Here is a 27,595-nt window from a genome sequence, read left to right on the forward strand (position 1 = left end):
TAATAAGACTAAATTTATTCAATAACCTAGTAAAAGTTTTGATTATAACAGTATAAAAAGTACAAAACAGACTTGTAGATTTCTAATATATTAATACAAAGTGCATGACTACATACAGTACATCCTACAGGCAAAGAGAGGTGGAAGGGGAAAAAGAAGACTGTGGTTGAGGTCTAGTAATAAATAAATAAATACAGAAGTAGAGATGACCCATATTATAGTATATTCTACCACCAATACTGTAGCCAAAATGTACAAAAAAAAAAAGAAGAGGACCATTTCAAAATAACTCAGGAAGAAGATGATAATGGCTGAGACTCTTACAATACCCCTTACAGGCTGCGGGAGAGCCGCCCCAACTCACTGTGCTGTCTGTGCATACGGTAGCTTGTAGTTTCTTCCAAAAGGAATATAAAATTTTAAGTTTAGATTAAAACTATAAAACTACATGGTGCCTATAAAAAGTGGCTCACTCCTTTACTGTTACTTATACTATTCAATTTTTTAAATCCGGCTTTAAAAGTAAGCACTGAGTCATTTCATTCAAAGGCAGGCAACTGATCCCCTCTTGTCAGAGAAAGTGTGAACTGCTCATATGTCCCAGGAACTTTGAGAAAAGAGGCAATGAGAGTCCTTTGGTTTGGGTCCCAGTAGCAGGCTTTTAATTAAGATTTTAGAACTGAAGGACCTCATGTTCAGAATGTGCGCCTAACTTCTCAGTGTTGAGAAAGCTTGACTAAAAGAAGCCAAACCAAAACCAACCCACTTAGCATTTAACACACCTCTTTCTTGTATTAGAATTCTACTTTAACACAGTGAAAAAAAAACCCCCCAAGCCCTAATAGATTAGAACAAGTCAAACACTCTACACAGAAAAAACCTTCACAAAGGTCAACTGAAGTAATCCAGAGCTGAAACTGAATCGGATAAATTTGCAGTGAAGTCACCAGTCATGTAGTACAAACGAAAGTCAGTTATTTACACACTCGGCAAGCCCGCTGAGAAATGTGGCCCAAGAAGCATTAATTTTTGCTATTTTGATGCCATCCTAAAGGCACGCTCGTCTTATTCTTCCAATAATTTGACATTTTTAAGAGAGTGTGTTCTCTGTCATATGGTCAAGCTTTGGTACTACTCATGTGAGACTGCTCACCCTGAAGCCTTGCCATCTCCCCACAAGCTCTGATTCTGCTGTAAAGGTTTTGTATAAGTTAAAATCTTCAACAAATACCGACATGAGGGAGGTGACACAGGATACAACATATACAGTCCAGTTACCTCTTTGTATACTCAGAAAATTACTCCTTCAAGGTACGTGCAGAGAGCGAGTCTGTCCTGCTCAATATTCAGTAGTATAGGTTTGAATCATCAGAACCTTGGCCAGACCTTAACATTTCCAAATTATTAACAGCTCCCTCTAGGGGCAAGTCTAGGTTACTGAGTTATGACAAATTTATTATCACGAAGGAAACTAAGTGTAGTCAGCCATCTTTAAAAATGCCCCAACCACTGCTTCTCAATATAGAAAGACTAAGACTACAGACGTTTATCATACACCCAAATCCCACCTCAGTCCCCTGAAATTCCCCTAGTTTCATTCATTAGAAGGGGATCAAAAAGAAAAGACTTAAAGAGCACTTTACAGCAGCATTCAGCTTTCCTATGAAATACTCAGCATCTTAAATATTATGTACATGTCATTTTTTTCTCTTAGTTAGCTAGACACTGGCTTCATAGTATGTGGAAGTTGTAAAGATGAAGGAAAAACAACCCATTCAGAACTATTCTAGAAATTGTCTTTTGGCAGAATAGCAGGTATCCAAGTTAAACACAGGAGGGTCATTTTGTTGCTGTGGGGGTTTCTTGCCCCCCCTAAAAGGTAAATTGTTTTTGTTCCCCTTCTATGTGACCCTCAGTCACCACTCCTGAGTGGAGATGGGCAGGGGCTCTGGCCCCTGCTCCTCGGGCTTCTCGGCGGCCGCCTTCTTATTGCTGCAGCAAGGCTTAAACAGATGCGTGTCGATGAGGACTTCCCCAAAACGGCCTTTGTAGATAATCCCACAACACACTTTCTGTCTAAAAGGAAAAATGGAGAGAACAAAATGTATTCATAAGGCAGAAAAACAAGAACACAGAAAGAAAAAGAAATCTAGTCAACATAACAGCTAGCACAACTTGATCGAAAGGTCTACTTCCAGTCTCATCACATTCCAAATGAAAAAGGTTCCTAGAACAAACGATGGCCGGCCAGGTTAAGGGAGTGAGCCAGGTTCTCTTAAATCCCAGACTGAAATCTTACCAAACATTAAGGGGAAAGAAGACATTCTGAGACAGCAGTCAGTTTCAGAAGCTGCTGCCGAAGTTGTAAACTGTTTCCTCCAAAAATCACTAGCACTTGAACAAGAATAGCCACCATAAACAAGCTGATACAGCTGGTAGTTTGATTATAATCACTTAGTAGACATAAAATATGTAACATTAAAGCACACGAAAATGACAACACAAAACACCCATAAGCCATGTACTCTAAGGAAAGGGATCACTTCCTGTCAAGTCCCCCTGCACGCCTGTCTCCAGTCCCACTGCACACCACCTCATTCTTTCCTTCTCAGCTTTAGTTCTAGCACTCTTTTCTTTTTATACTTCACGGTTTTACCATGTGTGCATCTCTGAACACATTGCTTAGTTATAAAATCGGATATACGGGGTGGGGCAAAAGAAAAATAACAGAATAATTAATAAATAATAACACAAGAGTAAACTGCTTTGCAAACTCACAACTGGAAACCTACTTTTTACTCATCCCATCCGATCAGATTTTTTGCATAGTATTTATGGAATATAGAAATATGAAATCACACCATATGCTGCCATTTTTTGCTCGGCATTAACTGAGATTCATACATGTTGTTAGATAAAGTGTTATTTCATTGTAACTTAAGTACAGGATTCCACCATGGGAATATGCCACAATTTGTCCGTTCTCTGTTGATGGGACAATTTTGGGGTCTTACAAACACGCTATGCATATCAGTGCATGTATCTAAAGGTTTTTTCTAGGTTATGTTGTTGGGATACAGGAATGGGAACATGTTTGACGAAACCCGAAAATGGTAATTATTTTTTGATGTGAACGCCCTTCTATTCCTATTATACTATATAGATTTTATTTTAAACCTTGAAGGAATGTCCAAATTTATCAAACACCTTCAGTATACCACAAAGATGACAGGCATGTTTTCTCATGTAGAAACTGTTGGTACAGCAAATTATGTTAGTTGATTTTCTAATGTTTAAACCAAACTTCTATTCCTAGAATAAGTTCATCTGGTCAGGATATACTGTTTTGACATCACAGTTACATCAGCATCACAGGGCACATGGGGTCTATGCTACCTTCAAACTGCAGTCTGGAGAAGGCGGTATAAGATTAGAATCATTTGCTCTTGAAGCGTTTGATAGAACTTATCTATCTGAGCCTGGAAGTTTTTGAGGGAAGGCTTTTAACCACTGAATCAACTTTCTTATGAGACTAGTCAGGTTTTCTATTCTTGAGACAGTTTCAGTAAACTGTGTTTTTCTATTAATGTATGTATGCACTTCACATAAATGTACCAATTTACTGGCTGGCATGAAGTTGTTTATAATATCCTATCATTTTTAAAAATTTCGGTTTTAGCTATATAGCTAACCCCCCCTTTTCCTACCTAAACTATTTGTGTGTACCATCTCTTACTCTTGGTCTGCTTTATCTCTAGTAATTTTTCTAGTTGGGTTTTTTTAAGAACCAATACTTCGCTTTGCTGATCCTATCCACTACATATTGGTTTTCTACTCTATTTATTTCTACTTGTTATCTTTAGGATTTCCTTACTTTTATTTTTCCTTATATTGAGCTTCATTAACCTTTAAATTGGATATATTATCCCTTCATTTACTTTAGTCTTTCATTTATAAGCATTAGTCATCACTTTTCCTCTTTCTACCTCATTAATGTCATGCCACTGGTTTTTATTTGTATTTTTCAGTTATTTCTTTAGTTATGAAGATTTTCTAATTTATATTATAGTTTCTTCTTGGAACCATGGTTTTTTAAAACTTCAACTATATGTAGGTTTCCTACTGTTCTATGTTGCAATTATTAAATTACCTGCCCTTCCCTTCTGCTCTGGAGGCTTTGTACTTATTCTTATCAGTTCTTTTTTAGTGGTTACATAGTTAAACAAGTTCTAAAGCTATTCAATGTGTTTATTCTGAACAATACGAAAGACATTTATACACCTTAACTTCGATCACTTCTGTGACTTTAGCTTATATGCTACTGCTGTCATGTAATTCCTTTTTTAAAAAAAATCCCACAGCTACTCTCATTTTAAGCAATTGGTGTTTGTGTTAATTCACCTAAATATTTGCTACTTTATTTTTACTTCCCAGAATCTCAATCCGGGATCTCTTTTTTCTGCTTACTCTGCTGCAGAATGTTTATTATTGAGGGTCAACTTGGCAGCCACTCTCAATTTTTTTTGTAGTCAAAAAGTCTTATGTCAAAGCCCTGGCTGGGTGGCTCAGCTGGTTGGAGCATTGTCCCAAGATGGCAAGGTTGTGAGTTCGATCCCTGGTCAGGACATAAACATACAAGAACCAATCAATGAATGCATAAATAAGTAGAACAACAAATTGATGTTTCTCTCTCTCTCTCCACCCCCTCCTTCTCTTTCTAAAATGAACTAAAAATAAAAATAAACATCTTAGGTCCTCATTCACAAAAGATTTGGGGGGGGGTAGGTAGGGCAGGAGAGCAACAGGGGGAAAAATTGGGTCAACTGTAATTGAACAATAATAAAAAGATATTTTTGATATATATAGAATCCTAGGTGTGAGAGTTATTATCTCTTGGCCCATTGAGGAAAACAATCGATTGTTTCCTGGCTTCCTATATCCATGCAGAGAACTCAACCTTGTGTTTGTTGTTCCTTTGAAAATGATGTCTATATCTGCTCACAGTTGAAAGGTCAATTTGTCTTCCATGTTCTACAGTTTCACTATGATATATCTATAGGTAAATTTTCTTTTCTCATAGGACAACTGGCTATTTACTTTTGTTAGTCTTCCTGAATTTGTGAACTAGAAAATCCTTAACCATTTTCTCTTTGAATATTTTTCTCGTTTCTAATCTATTCTCTTTTTGGCTTACAGAGTCCCACATAGCATTACTTAGTATTGACCTCTGTTTATTCCTTATTAACTTGCCCGCTCAGCAATGTCATTTTTAATGAATTGAAAATACGTATTTCCAGCCATTTCACTTTTTTCAGGGAGTGAGTTGGTCAGAATGAATACCTCAGTGTAACTCAATTACAGAAAAGTTCGTATGGGAGGGAGGTGGGGAGCCCTGAGGGCGGGCTGGGATGGGAGTACAAGACAGAAAACTGTACTCGAACAATAATTAAAAATAATACATACATACATACATATACACGTAAATAAATAAATAAATAAATAAATAAATAAATAAATAAATAAATAAATAAATAAATAAAAAAGAAAAGCAGGAACTCTGAGGTTTAAAGAGCTAGTTTCCAACCCCGGAACAGCTCCGTCTCTTAAGAGTAGTGTGACCACAGTGTCTTGACCTGAAAAGGAGGAAGCTTTAAAAATAGCCATTTACTATCGCAATAGTAATATTGCAATTTCTTAATAAAGAAATTAATAAGCTCAAAAAAAAGTTCATTTCCCCAACAAGACTTTTATTTTAAATTAGTTTCAATAGGAAACACACAAAATCCCAACCCTCAGCTCAATTCCTGCTTAGCCCACCCCCAACCATATGTGTGCTAACAGCCATCTTGCCAAATGCCCTTTACTTGCTGAAGAAGCGGGAAACTGTTGCCTGTAATTAAGAAGGTTGGTTGGTTAGAAAGGTTTTTTCTATTGCTTTTACCTTTTCCAGTACGTGAGATCTAAGAAGGAGAACACGGGCGTTCTGTTAGAGCCCGAGGCCATCTCTGTGTCCGAGCCATCATCCGACTGGTTACTATAGCAAGGAGATTGAGCGGGGGAGGCACTTGAGGTGGTACTGTGAGCATCAGAATCTGCAGAAAGATAAGAAAAAAAATTATAATTTCACTATGTGCAATTGCAACTAAGCCTTGGCATAAAATACTGTGAATGAATTAGGAGAAAACTGGGGTGAAAATGGGAGGGAGGTGGGGAGGGCTGAGGGGGTGGGCTGAGATGGGAGTAAAAGACAGAAAACTGTACTTGAACAATTTAAAAAAAAAAAAAAGAATTAGCCCCCCAAAAAGTAAGCTTCCAAGAAGAGCAGACGTATTTTCCCCTATTCCTTCTGTTTTCATAATTACAACTAAAAGCCTTGACTATTACATGTAAAACAAACCTAAGACTCTGGAATTAAGCAACAGTTAGAAAGCTTGAGACCCAAGGAAGATCATAGTAGTGAGTTCTCTAGTTTTTTTTTTACCTCATGAATAGCCAACCCAGAAACATCTATGGATGCAGATATTAAAATCAAAACAAAAAAAGCCTGCTCTCTCTAGTCAAAGGCCCAGGAAAGAGGCAGGCTAGCAAGGCAGAAAAACGTTTATTAGACAATAACCACTCTACTCGGGCACATCAGAGAAAAAACAGACCCCAGCCTCACGCACCCCAGCAAAGGCCAAGTGGGAGGGGGGTCTGGGTTCCCATCCTCCTGGGAGTGTTATGAAGCCCCCAACACCTCCACCAGGGTGGTGTCAGAGGAACCCTATTGAAGAGTCAGGACTTCCACTATAACCCACCCAGGAATAGTCATCCTACCATGTGGGAGCCTTAATGCCACCTAGAAGCAATGCAGAGCTCCTCCCACCTCAGGTGTCAAAGTGGTGGAGAAATTGACTTGGACCACCACCAGGAAGGAGCAAGGTGGTGGTCCTTTTGGATACAACTCCCCCACATCTTATGCTGGAGGTGTGTCCAAAAAAAAAAAAAAAAAAAAAAAAACAGTTAAAACAGAAGGATTTACATAAGATCAAGAATCTCAAAACAAATCTAAGTGTCCAGGTTTTAATCAAAACATATCATATCCAATACCTGGAAGATCTCAAACTGAATGAAAAAGTAAGGCGATATTAACACCCAATGACAAAGCTGATAAAATTACCTGATGAAAACTTTAAAGTAGCTGTGACAAAAATGCTTTAACAAGCCATTGGGAACATACTAGAAATGAACAAAAATATGGCCTCAGCAAAGACGAGGTCTCAGTTAAAAAAAAAGAAGAAGCTATAAAGAAGAACCGAGTGGAACTGAAAATATACAATAAATGAAATAAAAAGCTCAGTGGATATATATGCTCAAAGGCAGAATGGGGAGGACAGAGGAAGCAATCAGTGAACTGGAAGAACAAACAAAAATCACCCAACCTGAACAACACAGAGAAAACAAACGAACGGAGCCCTAGAGACCTGTGGGACTCAACCCAAAAACCTGCATTCACGTCAGCGCGGTCCTGGAAGGAAAGGACAAAGAGGGCGGAGGTAAAGAAGCAATCAAAGACACGTGACTGAAAACTTGCCAAATTTGGCAGCAGACATCAACCTATAGATTCAAGAAGCTGAGCAAACCCCAAACAGGATATACCCAAAGAAATCAAAGCCAAGACATATAACTGACCTTCTGAAAACGAAAGACAAAGAAAAATGACATCTTACAACAGATCCCAATTTAATAACGAATAAAGGCAATTAATCAGATATAAATGAAATTATGCTTTAGTGTCCTTGCCCTCAGAAGACTTCACATAAATCCCCAAGGCAGAAAGCAACTGTCTTGGCTGACAGTCACGGTGCTGTAAGGCGTTCTGCTGCTGCTGCTCCACTGCAAGAGCCACGCCACACAGTCAGGGGCTGAGCCGACCACACGCCTTACCTCTAGCTAAAGACGGTCGCCCTCCCACAACTGGGGAGAGCAACCCCCCAATTCAGAGAACTAATCAAATATTCAGTAACTATCCACTAGACATCAAACCCTGTGTCATACCCTGCATGGAAAGACACCGACTAAAGAAAACATCCCTCAACACGGCTCACAAGTGTCTTGTGTTATCAAAAGTTTGCATAAAATAGCATAAAGTTAGGTATCTAAAACCAAGAAAAGCACCATTAGGGTTCTAACACAGTCATTCATTTCTAACATATGAATAGCTTACCTTCATAACAAAACAAAATCCTCAAGAACATCAGGCTTCAAGTTAAGAAGTCTGCTGAACTGCTCTCAAATAGTTAACAGCAGCACTGAGCTCTCGGCTGCTGAAGCAAACTCACTATCCTAGAAAGTACTTCATACCTATGAACCACTTGAGATTGCAGTTATTTGACCAATTTCTACCTATACAAATGATAATTTCCTAAGGTCTACTCTGGTATCTGAGATACCAGGATACAACTTAATTATATATAAACACAGTAAGAAAAACTCCCTTCTAGAATGTAGGTCTGGAAATTCTTCAAAGAACTGCAATTTTAAAATTCAAACAGGATTTGGAAAGGCACAAAGGAGTAATTACAACAGCATGGCATGGAGTAGGTAGGTGCAATGAACAGAACTGTGTTAGTAGAACACACTATGCACACAAAGACAACTAACAGCCCCAAATACTCTTCTAAGACAGAACTGCCAGACCCTGGCTGGGTGGCTCAGTAGGTTACAGTGTCATCCTGATACCAAAATTCCAGGTTTAGTCCTGGGTCTGATTCTTGCACATACAAGAATCCACCAGTGAATGCATAAATAAGTGTAACAGCAAACTGATGTTTTTCTTTCTCTCTCAAAAAGTCAGTAAATAAAAAACAAAATAAAGTAAGACCTAGAAAGACTTGCCAGGAATTTTCAACTTTATTCTACAGCAAACAGAAATCATTGCAGATTTTACAAAAAAAGATAAGGAAAAAAAAGCTAACATTTACACAGGAATTTGTTTCATTCTGTTTAAAAAAAGAAAAAGAAAAACCCTTCTACTTGATTATCCCTATTTCTCTGATTAGGAAATTGTTGCTAAATCAATGTTAGGTGACACCAGAGTCATATATTTGTGTCAAGAACTGTAACTCAAATCCCAATTTTCGAGCTCTCCATTCAATCTTATGGAAAGAATGTCTCAGGAAGAGGAATGCAGGTCAGGTACAGGCAGGACGCACGGAAGCAAATATATAACCAGAGGCAAGGAAACTATTTAGAGGGTGACGGATAAAAATTCAAGTATCTCAAAACTGTTTGGTAAACTGCACACAGGTGCTAGCAATTCACAATGCACCTGGGAAAACCCTGTTTAAGTCTTAACCCCCAAAACACACACACCTTGCCTTTTCAAAGAGACCTATTTTTCAGTCTCCAACTCCTCCACAACACAGTTTATCATAAAAATCTAAAATTACACTGGACATAGTCCCTAAGTAAGGAAAAAGTTAGTCACTTATGACCGTCCCTGTAGTTAAAGGGAGGAGCTAAGAATATATGTATGAATAATCAATTCTCTAACCTTCAAGAAAAGTACGATTTCCCAAATGTTTATTAAATCATCTAGTGAGAATGGAGAGTAGTTTTTCTTTTTTCCCCTTAGAGACAGATGGTAAATAAAGGAACATGTATCATTAAAACACACATATTTGCTGTTACCAAAATACTTTACTATAAATGTATTAAAATATTTTAGGCAGCCCTGGCTGGTGTGGCTCAGTGGATTGAGCACGGGACGGCAAACCAAAGGATCAAGGTTCAATTCCCAGTCAGGGCACATGCCAGGGTTGCAGGCCAGTTCCCAGCAGGGGATACACAAGAGGCAACCACACATTGATGTTTCTTTCTCTCCCTCTCTGCTTCCCTTCCCCTCTAAAAGATAAATAAATTTAAAAAATTAAAAAATACTTTAGTCAAAGATTAAGTACAGGGTGGAGCAAAAGTAGTTTGTAGTTGTTCCTATGGAAAACAATGACAATAATCCATAAATAATAGTACAAGAGGGCGAAACTATTTTGTGTATTCACACCTGACACCTACTTCCTCCCCACCCTGCACATCAGCAGAATCACTGGACTGATAACACCCACTTACTCGAGAGCACAGAGTGAGCAGCAGATCTGGAAACACTCGCATTTTGGGATATTGGTTACACTGCAGCAGACAACAGGATGGCGTAAAAGGAGCGCAAGGCTTGACAGTGAGACAAACAGGAGGTGAAGTTCATCTCTACCACTTACTAAGTGACCTGGGTGAAGGTTAAATCACCACTCTGTACTTGCGAGGCTAATCCCTAAACCAGAAATCATTGAGATAATTGTGTAGGTAAAGTACTGGGTAAATACAGCATAGTGCTCACGGGATGACAGTTATCCTCCTTCCTCAGTCTACCTGATCAGTAAATTTAACTGTCTTTTTCCATTGCTCCAAAACAAGCATTGATTAATATTTTATCTAACAGGGTCCTACAGATTTTTTTCAATCCTGAAAACCACAGTACAGATCATAACCCATAGCTACAATTCTGGAAAAGCTCTGACAACAGAAAAGTTTATTCCTAACCCAAGTGACCACAATATCTGGCTTGATCTGAACTATAATTAGGGAGCCAAACCAGACCAGCCCATTTACAGTTTATTTATTCCACTTCTATGAACACTATGTGAATACTTATTCCACCTATGTGAGTACATTTTCACTGCAGAAATACTAATGTGTTTGATAAAACAGCACTCCCTCAGACTTCCCCATCTGGGGGTTGGGGGAGGGGTGATACAAATGCTACATAATAACATTACATGTACTGCATTTCCTTTTCAAAATCTTATATCTGAATTCTCAAATACAAACCTACCACTACAGGTGCCCTACCCATAACTTCCTATAAGGGTTTATGAACCAGGTATTAATTTGTCATCCCATCACCCCTCACAACACACCCTGCCCCCTACACTGCAATCCATGGGTTATGATTTCTAAAGTTACTATCCTGGGGTTTGGTCTCAGACTGTCCACTAATTATTTATGTACCTTTCTGCACATGTCCAGGCCTCAATATCCTCATGTATAAAATATTGAGTAAACAAGATGGAAAAATGTATCTTCTAAGAAAATTAAGATGCCAATAAAGAGATCAAAGTGGTCTCAGCACAACTGGAAGCAGCAGCTTGCTAGTGAAAGAACTTTTATAAAAGCAAAATCAAGGACACTGTTGCACAATTTCATAGAAATGATATCTCTGCCAAGTTGGTGATCCCTTCCAACACTTTTTTGCCCCCAACACTCTTCTGTAATAAAAGAAAAAGTGATCCATACCTCGCATATGCCACCCCCAGGCAAAAATGAAAACAAAACAACTAATCTTAAGTATTCAGGTTTCAGTGGCAAACTTACTGTGACGTTTAAATTCCTTCTGCAGTTTGCTGATCTGGTTGCTTTTTATCCTGTTTCCAGATAGAGTTTTCACTTTCTTTGGTTTCAGCGTAGTCTTCAGACTGGGTCCTGCCCTTGCATCTACCACCTGGAAGAAAACACTGAATATTTAATACCGTTTAAAAAATGACACCTCTTTCTTTGGTTCATACAAATGCCTATTTGAAGTAGCCCAGTTTGAGAACCAGTTTTCTACAAGAGTATCTGAAAGGCCGCGTGCACTGTGTTTGTGATCATTATGTGGAATTAATATACGGTGTATCTCCAGCCACTACGCTGCACACCTGAAACTAACACAAAATAATACTGAATGAAAACTAATTAAAAAAATAAAAGAATAATTTATATAGTGGGGGTTTATTTGTCTTCTGTAGGGTTGGGTTTTTTGGTTGTTGTTTTGTTTTGTTTGAAGGAAGTAATAGCAGGAGTCTGCTGGACGAAAACTTTAAAGAGATTTATATACGGTAGGAATGACCCAAGTAGGTTAAGAAAAATCAAATCTAACAACACTTCTACAGAATGTTTTGCAGTTACTTTACAAAAAGCTTTCATATACTTTTGAATTGACTTTCACCACAAAACAGCAAGGGGGCTATTTTTGTCACTCCAATTTTAGGGTAAAGGAAAACAAGAGAAAATAAATTATTTACTTTGCCTTATTTGACTAAGCTAGTGAAATGGGCAGGGGTGCATGGGGAGGAGACGAGACGCAGATCAAGGTGCATGGACCTGTGCTTTAAGCTCTGTTCGCCACACGCTCCTCGCCCCCGAGGGCGGTTACAGGATGGCAGTGGCACGTTCCCCCGCAGTCCAGCATGCACACTGCCTCAGCCCCGTACAGTCCCATTTCTCATGCATTAATTCATAATCACTAGCTGCAGATTTCTACCCTTACACAGAAAGGTTGCCATTACCTTTGAAACCACAATTTTTTACCTTCTCCAGATAAGGTATTAAAAACTCGTTATTTATTTAATAAGTTAACAGATCCACAGAAACATAGGTATCATAATAATGTAAGTCACCAAAAGATAGTGTAAAGTATGAGGAAAAAGGTAAAGAATGACTGCCAGCTTAAAAACGAATATATAAATGTCAAAATCTTCTAAAAGCTAGCAAACAGAAGAATTAAGTAAGACTTAGTGTTGTTTTGGTACTCAAAAATATTTCATGAAGTATTCTAGTGACATTATAAAGTGAAAGGAAAGAACACATTTATATACCAGTTTGATCCCAACTAGAATTAAACATAGAGAATGATACTTTTCATCTAATTGAATCATTACTATGTTATATTTTGTCTTATTCAGTTCTCACAACACCTCCGAGACAGCAATTACCTTTACACTCTATAAATAAATGTAACTTGCCCAAAGTAGGTGATAAAGGCAGGATTCAAATCCAGTTCTGATTCAGAATTATCTGTTCATTAGCACCAACATGAGTTAGGGTAAACGTCATCTGAGAGATGAAAAAAGGATCCTCGTCTGACTAACTTTAGGAATTTCTGGGTTAAACCTAGAGCTGTGTGAAATGTGTATTTGTGAACCTCTGAAATGGGGATGTTGAAACCAGCCTCAGGGAGACACCATAATACACCAAGTTATTTTTTTTTCCAAACAGGGCAAAATGTAAAGTGATTATATCTGGGCAGCAACTGTTTTTCCTCTATTCTTTTCATCCTAGGGACATATTACTTCTTAAATTAGGGAGGAAACTACTGTTACTATAAATGGAACAGAGGTATAATTGGGAAAGAGGACAGATGCACTAACATGATTCCAGTTTTTTTTTGATCCCGCCGGCAATTTCTTCCATCTCTTCACAAGCAGGACACAGGCATTACAGATGTCTCCCGAACGCGTCTCATGCAACCTAGTAAGAAAACAATCAAGCCTTTATTGGTCTCCTTTACATTAAAGAATTCCAGCAAGTACACTCCTTTTAGAAAAAATTATACCCACGTGTAGTTTACAAACACTATTTCTAATCATTCCGGATGAGGCAGTTCCACTGTTTCTGTAGTACATGTCAGAAATATAATTAACTTCTAGATCCAATGAAACCAAAACTTTATAGACTGCAATTTGGTCATTTTAAAATAATGTTTTTAACATTTAACAAATAGTAAACTTCAGACCTAGAGAGGATCCTGGACACCGTGGTTTTAAACAACACTGTGCAATTAGTCTTTCTTGAATTTCACGAGCAACAAAGTGCCACCTTTAAGAATAACGTGCAGTGGTGTTCTCATTTCCCAACAAACAGAACCACAGGCACTGTAATTTTTAAAAAGTGATTTCATCTACGTACGGGGGGGAAACCTGTGAGACTAGTCCCCAAGCTGTTTGTAAATTACATCTGAGAAACTTTCATTTACTACATTTGTCCTGTGCTAAATACATCAGAAAATACTAATAATATTTATTATGTACGTGATTAGAAATAAAGGCAGTAAGAGGAAAACATCATTTATAAACACAAAGTCCAGGATTAACAATAAATAATCAACAAATATATTTTTTAAAGATTTTATTTATTTCTTTTTAGAGAGAGGGAAAGCGAAGGAGAGAAATATCAATGTGTGGTTGCCTCTCACACGCCCCCTATTGGAGACCTGGCCCACAACCCAGGCATGTGCCCTGACTGGGAATCAAACTGGCAACCCTTTGGTTCACAGGTCAGCACTCAATCCACTAAAAGCCACACCAGCTGGGGCTCAACAAATATTTTGATAAGAAAAACGAAGTAGTGAAATTAATTTCTAACGTGGTTCAACATTCAGTATTTTATTTTGCCCGTGGATTTGTTGGATAGTTAACTCTACTTCATTCAGCAAAGGAATGTTGTCAAAACATAACAAAGAACAAAAGTATAAAATAAATGCTAACATACCCTGAAAGGTTCCAGGGCAAAACACTGTCTTATTACTACCCTCAGCAGGTTGAGTTAAAATCCCAGAAAACTACTAGAGGATAACTATTATAAGACAGAATAAGGGTAATTTTTGTAAAAATCTCTTTACACACACTGAAGTTAACAGTAAAAGGGTTTGTTTGGTTACAACTTCAAAGGGTTTCACAATTAATTTGGTAGTTTCATATGTGAAAAAAGGTGGGATGTCAGTATCTTTGGTTGGCTTTAAGAGCAAGAGCCTTAAAAGAACCTAGATTAGAATGATAATCTAAGTGATATTTTAAATATTACCACACTGCTCTGATCACCTTAGTTGGGAATATTCCCACACAATGTGATCTTTTCCACTCTAGGAATTGCACAAACATCAGATGCTCTTACCCAAAACAGCTCTGGAAGTCCTTTTCGTAGCGTTTACTGTCAGTGAATCGAGAGCTGGAGGACTTAGCTCTGCAAATACAGCAGCCTTCTATACTTCGGTACATCTTTGGCTTGTGAAAACCAAACATCTTTTCTTCTGGGCAGTAGTCTGTAAAGCCAAGGGAATTGACACAGCTTTGTTGAGGGCTATTAACAAGAAACCATTAAGAGCCAGCGAGCTCTCTGCTATACCCCACCCCCATCAATTTGGTATTAGATGGCCAAGCCAGAGAGAGTGGCTCTCAGAGAAGACCCTCCAGGATCTTCCTCTACTCTTGGCACTAGCATAACAAGTGCACAGAACACACTGAATAGCTCAGATATTTCACAAAGCCTCTACTATCTCCTTCTACCTTCCTGGCAAACACTCATTCTAAAAACAGGGGACGGGAGGCAATTTAAAAAAATTAAGTTTTAAGTAGAAAATACAACAAACTCTCTCCACAATCCTATACAATGATGGAATCATACACAATGAACAACAGGCCTTAAAATTGAAGCTAAGGCACCATCCTTTATGCTGCACCTTTGCATTCATGTGATTCCCCTGTGGGGAAGTTTTGACCATTCACCATGATCACAACTCAATACTAAGCATACAAGCAACGCACCCACCCACACTACTTGTGCCCTATGGGAAATGAGAGGGGATTTCTTCTGTGATAAATGGGAAGTTCTAAGCTGGCAAGTAGGCCCTGAATTGAAACTACTGAGAGGAGGATGTAAAATTCACAAAAATCCAGGGTTAGAACTTAAGAATTTTAATGTCACAAGCTCGGGTTGCCTGACTACTTACTGGTCTGCCTCTCAGCTGTTACAGAAGTTTGGGGGGCTCTTTGATGAGATGCTGTGCCTGCTGAGAACAGTAGTCGTGGGAAGCGGACATTCGAGAAATGTAGAGCGAGGTAAACTGTGATTCCGATGATCAGAAAATCTGAACATCACGCAACGAAGGAGGAAACAGCTCTGGGGCTAGATGCAGCAAAAACTGCAGCTAGCAGTACATATGCACCTAGAATAACTTAAAATACACAAACCAACGGCCAGCTTTACAAGAACGTCTGGACCACGAGAGGTGATGAAAGACAATGAATATAGAAACGAAACCCCATGGACAAGTCCAGAGGGTGTGGGTGTGTGGATGAGACCAATCACAAAAGCATCACATGAAGTCCCACATAGTGAGAGAAAAAGTATTAATGCGAATTAATACGATCTGTGCCCATAGTTTTAGGACTTATCACCACAGAACACCATCCTCCTTTTCAAGTTCCTTCAGAAATACCCTGGAATATATGCCTAAAACAGAATCTTCAGTATTTCTCTTTGAATAATCTCCTGCCTGCCTCAACCCCAGTCCATTAATTCTGGTTCATGTACCAGACCAAATACTCATGAAGTGACTCAGAGAAATAACCAAATAGCCAGACTTTTTGTTTGTGCACATGTGTCAAATTGAGGGATTCTGAAATACAGAGGATATACAATTTGTCTTTCAGAAGGTATTTTCTTAGCAATTAATTACCTAAACACTGAAGCTTTCCTTCTAGACAGAGACTACTGGTCATCACATGTTCATTCACGGTTTTGCTGGTGAGGGAGATGGGTGGGGCAGAAGGCCAGGGAGGCATCCAATTAGTCTAAATAGTTACTTCAACTTAAGAATTGTTAAAACAAGAAAACAAAATATTCTTAGTTCATTGTTCTTCTTAAGTTAAATACTTGGGAATTTGATATTTGGGGGAGAAAAAAAAACAAGGAAGGTGCTGGATCTGTAGTAAAAAAAGGTATATAGTGAAGCCTGTGAAACAACGCGGATATTTTTCTTCAAACTAACAACAAACCTTCATGACAAATGAAAGAAAATGGCCTCCCGAGGAAAACATTTGTGTTGGTTGCTTTGAAACAATGTCAAATGACACAGGACCATAGAAACTTTTTAAAAAGAAGTGCTCAGAAGGTATAAGTTATTGCTTTACTTTGTGTCTTATATTCCTGTTTTGAAGCAAAAACGTAACATACCTCTTACTAGTCCTCACACCAACCCGTGGGCTCTCCAAAGTCCCTCAACATCTCTGTTACCATCAAGAAGGTTAAAAGTCCACAATTCCTCTTACAGTTGCCAGTTTCATCAATAGCCCTAGGAAACTTCAGCCTCTTTTCTCAGCAAGGACAAAGGAAGTACAGCAGAAAGGCCAGCTCATTCCATTAACACACAGACCAAATCCTATTACAAAAGACAGATTCCTATCGATACCCTCACAATCCCCACACCTCCCACAAGTAAACATGCCATCAAAACTGCCCGGCATTCAGATCATCTCCAAGATATGAATTTCCTTCACTGAGGTTGGACTGAACCAAGAAGCCATCGGCTGTGCCAGTTATCAGGCCTGCAAGCTGTTGTTAAGGAATGCAAGGGCTACCCAGCACTCTAGGCTGAGGCCATACTGAGGCTTTCCTTTTCATCAGCTGCTACTGTGAATCAAGTGTTCATTTCCAATTTCTGGGCGGGGAGAATCTCCACGAAACTTACCCAACAGTTCCCCCTGCAAGACAGTTCATTCTTCTGTTTGAAGAATATTTTTCTTAAGACATCAGGGAAACAAAAAACGGCTTGATGTCTTCTGACTGACGGTCCTTTTCGCAGCTCTGTGAGCTTATATCTGTCCTGACAAAATTCTTCTGCCCAAACCTCTGAGAGGGATCCAAATCCTAGGGCTCACCCCCTTCTAAGAAGCACTAAACACAGTAGTGTCACACAGGTGTCCTAATGCAACACACAAGCAGCACATGAGCCTCTTAAAGGATGATCATTTAATAAACCCAGTAAACCTTTTCTGCACTTATTTCTGTACTTGAGAGGCACCTGGAGATCTGCAGGAATACACAGGGGTTTCACTCTGGGCTTTGTTTACAGCAACCCCGTTAAACGGAGGTTGCTATTTAACCAGCATTGTGAGCTTTGGGGAGCCCAGAAATGAACTGAAAGAATTTTCACAAACTCTATAGACGCACCATTGCTTTCAAACAAATAACAAAAAAAACCTACCTGATCTCTGGAAGGAAACTAAAGACACAAAATGGCTGTGAAACCAAGTTACTTTGTATATTTAAAGAGAGAAAGAGAGTGAGCAAGAAGGTGGGCGTGGCACTTGATCACAAACTTGGTATTTCTGTTATTTCAACAAACCTGGGGTTCTTTAAAATACTCCTTTCCTCGTCCTGCGTTCGTGCAATGTTAAATGATTTCTCCAGCACCATCTACTTTATTTGTTCAAATGACACTGTCAGCATTAAAGTGTTTGTGACTTCTGCATCTTTCATCACATCACATCACTCGGCACCATCATGTTTTAAAAGAAGGACACTGACACTGTCTGCTTCCTACCTGATGAACGGACCCCGTACAATCTCACCTGTAGGGGTGAGCCTGGGGAAAGTGAGAGAAAATTAAGCTTTGAGACAAAGCCAAAAATAACAAAAGACTTAAAAAACGCTGATTAAACATTGTCATTTGTCTTCTAAACTTAAGACAGTGGTCACGGTTGTAAAACTGTAAATATACTAACAGCCACCAAATTGTACTATTATAGAGTAAATTTTATGGTATGTGAATTATATCTCAATAAGCTTGTTTTAAAAAATAAAAATAGGGGAGAGCAGAGACAGGTGAAGGAGGAATAAATGATGATGAAGGGAGACTTGACTTGGGTGGTGGACACAGAATACAGTGTACGGATGACGTGTTGTGGAATTGTGCACCTGAAACCCGTAAAATTTTGTAACTAGCGTCACTCTAAGCTCAACATAAATAAAGGAAGGAAGGAAGGAAGGAAGGAAGGAAGGAAGGAAGGAAGGAAGGAAGGAAGGAAGGAAGGAAGGAAGGAAGGAAGAAGGAAGACCAGGCTAGGAATTCTTCTCTCTTTATTCATCTTTGTAACCTCAACATCTAGAACAGTGCCAGTCGCTTAGCAGATACACTCAATACACTTTTTAAAGAAGCTGTCATTTGCAGAGCACTTCATGTTTCACTGACATTTCTTTGGCTACTGTCAGTCAAACAGCCACAAAAGTTTACAATACTGTAATAATTAAAGACAAATCAGCCACACTAAAATGACTGTTCTGTCTAATTTAGTTCACTCTTACAAAATTAAAAAGATTAAAGTTAATAGCTAAGTCAGCAAAAATCCTAAGAGAAATTAACTGATTATATGAACAAAGCATTACACAGACAACAAAAAGTGAATCTTTTAAATGTAACAATTAATTTGATTTAAGGTTCCTTCTACTTTAATGCTGTAATTTCATATAAGTCTAATGATCAACTTCATGGAATAATGGGGAATGCAACCTTAGTTGCCTTGGGACAAGGAAAAGGTGAGATAACCACTGTATATCAAAGATACAAAAGAGTCTATTTGAAACTAATCTATGAGATTATGAAGCCAAAGATCAGGATCAGTGTCCTATCTTACATTTAATCCAACACACAAAATGTCAGTTTACTGAGTACAATGTAGCATAAATGGGAAAGAAAAGGAATCTGCACGGCAATAGCTAATACTGAAGAGACAGCATTCAAGGAAAGTCTCATGATAAGTAATTCTAAGCTTTCAGATGATCTCTTGTAAATGTTCAGCCCTTTAAAAGAATGCAGTATATCTACGACATTTTCAGAGAACTAGCCAAAATATCTTTGTCTGGTGCAATAAGCAAGTTGAAGAATAGTTATACAGTACAATTCCATAGCAAGTTTTTAGAATGGGATCTCAAACAAACTGGCATTTTGAAACAGATTTTTAAAAACTAGTAACTAGTGGTGCAAGAATGAAGGGAGATTACTTTCACTTTACTCCTTCTATACTGTTGTTTTTTTTTTAAATTCAAGAGCACCATGCTCCCAAACCTTAAGTTACCATCGCACGACCTTGACAGAACTAAAGATGAATCTCAAAAAGCTTAAAGTTTCTCAGAGACCTACAGATGGAGATACACATTAGGAAATACATCCCACAGGAGAGAGTACAGAATACACTAGTAGGATCAGAACACATAGAGCAGAATGGGAAGGAAACTGCTGAGATGAGCAAAAGTTTTATAAAGTGGGAAGGAAACAGTAGTGAAAAAAAAAGAAAAAAAGACAAAAGGAACCAAGCAACCAAAGACAACTTTGGAGTGAAAGAGATTCATTTCTTTAGAGCTGATTCACTCCTTTAAATCACAAGGATGATGGGAAAGGAAGAGAAACGTGGGGGGGGGAAAGTCTGATCTAAAGCTATGAACAACCTTCAGTTGCTCTAATTGCCGATGCTACCCTCCACACCATTTTAGCCAATGGTATGCCACTTTTAATCACATATACATACAAGATCCAGTAAACGCTAACAGTGTAACTAGAGCAACACTCTTCACAAAGAGTCAAATAGGACCAAGTGTTCTTGTGTTCTCTGGCTGCTAGGCTGCTTGGTTGCGGTACTCCTCAACAGTGAGACTCGGCTGGTTCATCGGCACTTAAGGAAAACCATGGGCAATTCAACACTCTGTTCCCTTTTACCGGCTTCTGGACACCAGTCCACATCCCAGCATCAAAGGTTCTCAATTTGTTAAATCACTTTTGAGGGACAAATTTAAGCTTGCCTGGAGAAAAATTGAGAAAGAGGTGGTAGACCCCACTTGTTTCCAATAGCTTCTCCAAACATACACTTGGTCTTTGAGGAATTCTATGGTAAGAGTATTTATAACTGTAGCTGCCTATGGAATTCACACTTTGCAGAAAAGCCCAGAACTCATCCTAACAGTCAGGAAATGTAACTATTGTGAATCTGGTGAAAATAACAGGGTAATTACTTAAGTTGGAGTCTATTTCTGCTTTTGTCTTTATAACTGAAGGAAGTCACTTCTAATTGTATTGGCCTCTCTGTAATAGTAAGGTGAAGTCTCACTTCTAACGTTCCAAGGATGCTGTGAAACAAGAGTATGGAAATATCAGTTCTATGTGCACCATTTATTTTCTTGAATGCGAGACTTGCACACTACAGAAATACAAATGCTATCCCAGGACATGTGCAACAAATTAAACTTAAGGTAGAATCATGATTTCCAAAGGTCTTCTTTTAAGCCAAGGTCTATAGGAAAAGAGAAACAGCCTTTTCAGGGAGACTTAAGGTTATGGAACTGGACCATACTCCTTCCCGTGAAGCTGTTCTTCCATTATTAAGATCGACAAAAACATAAAGAAAGGGGGTATGGTAGTACCCGCCTAGCCTAAGCTCTCTGATCTTTCCATTCCTATACCCTTCTAAATAGTACCTGTAAAGCACCAACACTAGGACTGGTGGTCTTGTCCTTTGAATGTCCTGAATCGATTACATAACCTTGTCTTCCAGACATGCTCTTGCTGTGTCCACCCATGTTGGTTATGATCCATAGTTACACAAAAAGTCTGGAAGTCAATGGGACTCTCCCTTCTCATCCCGAGCAGGGTCCCCACCAAATCCACTATGAAGTCCTCGGAGATTCTGCTTCTCCCTGCACTTCTGTGATTTCACGTCCCTTCCCTTCCTGCCTGTTTGTCCCTCACCATGGTGCCTGAACTCCCAACAGGGTCTCATAACTGACCTCTGCATCCTTCAAACAGGTGGTATCTTCAAGTTCAAATATTAATCATCTCTTCCAAGGTACCAACACTGGCTTTGAGATAATATCTAAAACCCTTGGCAAGAAATTCAAAGCTTTGCAGGATCTGGTCCTGCCTTCCAGCTGCTCCCAACCTGGAATTCTGATATTCCAAGAGTGTCAAACCAACTTTAATAACTTTAGTAACACATCTCAGGCTGCTACTTCTGTCTGAGATGGTTTCTCCTCCATCCCCCTTAACCAGGGAAATTCTTGAAGAATTATTTCTTTTTACAAAACCTTTCCATTCCTTTACTCTAGCACCCAACACAGGATTTCACGTATTTAGTTAACTATGTTACCTCCTCTACGCAGTGGTAAACTGTAGCAGGGCAGGAACTAAGTCTTATGTTACAGCCAGTTGCTGACTGGACAGAAACAGGTGAAATTTGCTAATTACCCCTAGAGTGGCGCAGCCAAACCAGATCTGAACAATATATTTAAGAACATGGAATAAGAAAATGTGTCCGCAATAAAGATGTGTATTTAAAAACTGACATCTTGAAAAGTCATTTTTCTTCAACATTTAGTCTACAGACTTTTCGTGGGGAAAAAATTTGAGGCTTACAGATTTCTAGGAAATGTAAACTGAATCAATTACTTTACTTATGGAAGATGAATATTAAACAACTTAATGCTTTCATAACAACTGGTAAAAATATTTTTTGCTTACTTCAAACAGGCATATGGGGAGGAAGAGGAGGTTAAAGATAGCGGGAGAAATGAATCTCAAAATGAGAGCTATTTGAAGTCTGCATACGTTAGCATCAACCAAATTAAAACATTAAGCCACATCAAACTTGACAACTGAATACAAGTTAGCAATAAACTGTTTTAGTTCAACTGCAACTTTTGTACTTGAATGTGTAACAGTAAATGTGCCTGTGACTTCTGCGTTTCTGGGGCAAAAAAAAAAACAAAAAACCCCACACACACCCACCTCCCTCCCCAGAAAACAAACTCCCTTCTTTTGGACTAGACTCCAGATTATTTCCATAATACAGAAAACTTTAGCTGCAGTTTGAATCAGAGGAAAAACAACAGAACCAAAAGACAACAAATGTTCTCAATTTATAATCCCTAAGTCAAAACAAAGTGTGGGAAATCCAGGACACTTTTGTGGATAAGAGAAATCAGGAAGAACTAAAATGGCTTTTTCTAGATTCCCACAAAACTTTCTGATGTAAAATGGTGGATTCAGAACTGGCTAGGGAACCCAGAGCTGACTGCGGTGTCTTCACAGAACCAGTTACTAAAGGTGGGGGAGGGGCCAAAGACACTCATTCTTTCCACTGTATGTTTACTGAGTCCAGCAAGGTAACTGCCTGCACCCTCAGTCTTGTCTTCCGTAAAATTCTACTTCCCAAAGTTGTGACAGCAACAACAGCCAATGATCACCAAGCACATAACTTGCTTAATTATTTACAACCCTATGAACTAGGCATTATTGCTACTTTGTAGATGAGATACCACCACCACAAAGTGACTTATTTAGGGCAATCGGGGCTTTCGAATGGAGGCATTTTTAACCCCAGTCTTCTGAAGAACTAACCTAGTACTTCAACAAATGTGTTCCCTTCCTTCTTGGCCAATTATATTCCTAGCTTCTCTTAATGGAAAAAAAAAGTATTGTTAAAGCGACCTACTAGGTGTGTGACACAGTAAATTAGTATCCTCACAAGAGCTTAAGTTCATTTACATTTCAAAAAAAGCTTAAGCTGTCCCCAATGAAAAATTTATTTTACATTAAAAAAATCATTCTCAAATTGCTTTTCTGACACAAAACTGCCTGAATTTAAGCCCCATGAGCCAGCTTTTCCCAGGGTCTGATTCCGACTCTATCTAGAGAAAAAATGACCATCCAGGTTCCATATCTGCAGAATGAAGGGTACTGTACAACAATCCTGAACACACATGTGGCTCAGTGGCTGGGTGTCCTCCAGCAAAGCAAGATCTCGGGTTCCATTCCCAGCCAGGCCACATGCCTGGGTTGCTGGGCTCCTGTCGGACCACAGGTCAGGCAATCGATCGAGGTTTGTCTCTCACATGATGTTTCTCTCCCTCCCGCCCTCCCCCTCTCTAAAAAGAAATTTAAAAGTCCTAAAAAAACAACAACTGTGCAACAGCAGCCTTGAGGTTCTAGAACATACTACCAACTGAACTTTTAATCTCCAACCTCCTGCAAAATTAAGGCAAAGAGGGAAGGCAGCAGAGACGTGGTCTGAGTGACTTGCCCATTCAACTCGTTCACCTCAATACACCAAAATCTCCGCTGAGCGTATCATCTGATATTCAAACACCGTCTATTTACTAGTTTTATTATGGTCTATACAGCGTATTTGAAATATCAGGATATTGAAATTCTATCCAGACCCTGCTTATAAAATACTAATTAAGAAAAATAAACAAAGAATTTCACAGTGTATTTGCAAAGCACTTCATGTTAATTTTAAACACATGACCAAGAGAAATAACTGCCCAAAGGAAGTCATCAAGTTATTAAATGCAAAGTTTTTCATTTCCTTGACATGCCCTTCAGAAATGTACTGTTACTGATATTGTTTGCCTTTACATCTTTATAATTCAGTTAACCAAAATTTGGGAGAAATGTGTTATTAAATTTAACAACAAAACAATGAAAATCGGAGAATGGATTTCAATTTGTACATTTTGTGTGTGGGCGTGGCATGTTAGGATATCTTCCGGTAATGATCACCTTTAAACTCTAACCCTTACACGTGACCTAAATGCAGAAACCAGTAAAGAAGCAACAGACATGTACTGCTTATCACACGTCGAGACTGCAGGCAAACCCCAAATACCAAAGAAGCATCCATGTGTCAAACCAGCATAATTTCTGAGCTATGCCTGGGGCCACATACCAAAAAAAAAGTCAGCGTGAAAAGAAAACGTAAGAGGGGTAACCAGAAGGTCAACCCCAATTCACAGGAAGACGCCAGCGAGGAGAGAACATAGCTAGCTAGCCATTACCCTGCAGTCATTCCACTGAGCAGCTTCCTCCCCAGCCCCCACAGAAAACCTCCAAGTCCCAGCTTCTTGTTTGCATGCTTCTTCAAGGTCATCCTAAGATAACGCAGTGAACAATCGGCAAACATTGAGCCAAGCATACCTTTAGGGCCAAGAAATATCCCCCTTCCCCAAATCATTCTATCAATATTTTAAATGCCATTAGGCTTTCTCCAACTTCACCAGAAACAAAATCCATAATTTCATTTAAATTGAGCAACTAACAAATACATGTGTTCGGGTTCGCAACATAAATTATTAAAAGGCTTTCCAAGTCTGGCGAATTCCAGTTCAAAAACAGGTGCTTGTTGACAAGGTCAAATTCATTTTTCTTTAATTATTAAAAAGGGGGGAGAAAAGTTTTCTAAACCTTCCTTAGGACCTGAGGCGTGAGGTATGAAGGATCGCTGGGGTAAAACTGCCTTTGCACAGGGTCCATGTTTGGCTAAACAGTAATTCCTAACCTAGCAATAGAACGTGAGAGGAAAAATGAAAAACAAAGAAACCTACGTGGGTCATAGTTACCAGAACAAACTCTGCACAGCCTACCACCCAAAGAAACCAGCCCCCACCCCACAACGCAACCAAAACAAACCGCTCCCCTCCCGGTCCCCCCTGCCACCCGCAAACACACAAAGAAAACAGGCGCACGCACAGTTCGGACACAGCCCTCACTTCCCTTTGTAGGACAACCGGGAACCCCTAAACTTCCCCACGGTGCTTTTTCGCCTGTCGTCGGGGCTGGGTCCCCCGAACGTGCGGGCCAAGGCTCCACCGAGGTGTGGGGGAGCTCGCCGCACTCTCCGGTTTCTCCGAAAGCAGCAAAATGCCTCCCCCGCCCTCCCACCGCAATCGCCCCCCCCCCGCCCCGCGTGTCCCCAAACTGCGCCTCCCCCTTGGGCATCCAGGGACCACCAGGAAAGAGGCACCAAGGCAGCAAACGGAGATGCTCCGCGGTGGGTCTGTTGGTAAATAAGACCACTCGGGCCGGGAAGAAAGTTCCCGCGGAGAGCCGCGGGCCGGGCGAGGGCAGCGGGCGGGGAGCGGCGTCCCTCCGCCCTCACCTGCGCCGAACAACGGGCCCCGCGCCCGCCCAGCCCGGCGCCTCCCGCAGGCCGCGCCTCCCGCAAGCTGCGCTGCTGGGGCTTGTTCCTCCTCATGGCTTTGCCCTGACGTAATTCAAACATGGCAACAGTTCGACTTCAAAGGCGAAGGCACAGACCTCCCAGACGCAGGCTCCGGGCCGCGGGGAACGGGCCGCGAGCTCGGGGCCACGCTCGCGCGGCCCGTGGGCGCCGCCCCCGGCGCCGGGCCCCCGAGACGCTGCCTCGCCCGCCGGCCCGCAGCGCGGAAGCCCGCCGCCTCCCCGCGCACCAGCACCGCACCTCGCACAAGTAGCTCCGCCAAAGTTTCCCCGCCGGCGGCTGACGGACAAAAGCCCCTCCCGAACTTCAGGGGCCCGGCCCGCGCGGGCCTCCGCCCGCGGCCGCCCCGAGAGCCGGCGGGGCCCGCACGGGCACATGGAGCTCTTTGTTTTCGGTCCGGCCGGGCGCTGCCTCCGCGCAGCATCAGGATGTCGGCTGCTTCCCAGCGGCCAGACGCCGGCCGACCACCCCGGGGAGGCTCCGGGGCCCGCGCCCCCGAGTGCGCAGCCCCGTCCTCCCGCCCTCCCCTCGGCCGCAGGCCCATTTCATGAAAGTTTTGTCCTGTCCTTGAAGAGAAACGCCCGGATCCCCCGCCCCGCGCCGGCCGAGAGTTGGCTACTTTCACTCTGTTTTTTAAACTGGCAAGACGCCATCATCGGCAAATCACATTGTCCTGCCGGGCGGCCGGACACGACAGCGACCACTGCTCGCTGCCGACCTGGGGCTGGACACTCCAGCGAAAACCAGGTCGCAGCCCCAAGCACGTGGTCTGTCACGCTCGGCACAAAAAGCAGTGCCCTCCGGAGTCCTCTCATCCCCTGGGCGCAGAGGACGCGCTACCTCCATCCTCGAGTCCACAGGCTCCGACTGGCCATCTTACCGGCAGGGCCGCCCGAGGAAGCCCTGGCCGTGGCGCCTGCAGCAACGCTACAGGTGAACAGACTGCGAACTAAAGTTGAGACTGCACAGACGCCGCGACACCGGCGCTGCCTGGGCGCGGTCCGGAGGGGAAGAGGCATGTGGGAGCCCGGGCTGCTTCCGAGCGGCCGCGTGTTGCTCTCATTGTCGCATCCGCATCCCTCCGGAGTTGGGCAAACAACGCCGCGCCGCGTGCACTCCGCAACCCCGGCGCCGACCCAAAGGCCGATTTAAAACCCCTCGCGCCCGCCAGTCCGCAACTACACAGCAACTTAGTTTTGCAGCGAAAGGCGTTTCTGGTGCACCTTTCTCAAAACACGCGCAGGGGGCTGCGGGTGAACTAAAGCCACGAGGTTCGACCTCGGCTCCTGACCACTCCCGGGCGCGCGCCCACACGATGCACCGACCCGGGGCCCCTCCGCAATTGCCAGCGAGTCGTTTTCCTCTCGGGCCTTTCAGCCACTGGGCTTCTTTTCGCCCTAGAACGCTGCGGCTGACAAAAGTCATTGTCACCTTCAACGTGGAGCCCTCAACTCCAGTGACTCCGCACTCATTTCCAGGCTCCACTCACTCTCCCCACCCCAAGACTTTCGGTTTGCCTAAAATCCCCTCCCCAATTAAAAAAGATACACTAAACTGTGCATACAAAAGAATCTGGGGTCTGAAGATCACGAAAACAGCGCTCCCCGCAATGCCATCTCCAAGACAAAACTTCCAGTGTGTGTGTGGGTGGGTGTGCACGGAAGGGCTGGGGGAGGTGGGTAAGGTGAAATGGGGGAGGGGGAAGCGACTCTGAAATCAAAGCTTAGTGAGATAGTTTTGCACCAGAGTAAGGGTTAGTCACTCACCTTCCAAACACAGCCGTTCCACGCGCAATAACGTTCCCGAGATGAGAAGCGCACGCCAGGCCAACCCCCCCCCCTCCAATTGCTCCCTCCTCCTCAACTGCCTTGTCTAGAAAGATTGTCTCCTGCAGTTCTGCAGTTGCTACCGCTGGCCGGGAAGGTGTAGATTCCGCTTTCCCTCTGCGCACGCGCGGCTCC

The 27,595-nt window shown here is 41.3% G+C and overlaps 1 protein-coding gene across 7 annotated transcripts; it reads right to left on the reverse strand.

Moving 5' to 3' along the window:
• On the reverse strand, positions 1 to 27,595 carry SINHCAF (SIN3-HDAC complex associated factor). 7 transcript variants are annotated; one of them, XM_053661848.1, is made up of 6 exons: positions 25,554 to 25,574; positions 14,743 to 14,890; positions 13,221 to 13,320; positions 11,407 to 11,533; positions 5,942 to 6,092; positions 1 to 2,076 (listed from the first exon to the last, which is right to left on the reverse strand). In XM_053661848.1, the coding sequence occupies exons 2-6, from the start codon at positions 14,868 to 14,870 to the stop codon at positions 1,917 to 1,919; spliced, it is 666 nt and encodes a 221-aa protein (XP_053517823.1). In that variant the 5' UTR covers positions 14,871 to 14,890; positions 25,554 to 25,574; the 3' UTR covers positions 1 to 1,916. The 7 variants fall into 7 exon arrangements, with proteins under 7 accessions (XP_053517823.1, XP_036995655.1, XP_036995654.1 ...); XM_037139760.2 differs by lacking the exon at positions 25,554 to 25,574 and adding an exon at positions 25,419 to 25,547; XM_037139759.2 differs by lacking the exon at positions 25,554 to 25,574 and adding an exon at positions 27,401 to 27,595 and having other exon boundaries at positions 2 to 2,076.

This window comes from Artibeus jamaicensis, unplaced genomic scaffold (genome assembly GCF_021234435.1).
Source record: "Artibeus jamaicensis isolate MK-2021 breed Jamaican fruit bat unplaced genomic scaffold, CSHL_Jam_final contig_233, whole genome shotgun sequence".
NCBI classification, from domain to species: Eukaryota; Metazoa; Chordata; class Mammalia; order Chiroptera; family Phyllostomidae; genus Artibeus; species Artibeus jamaicensis.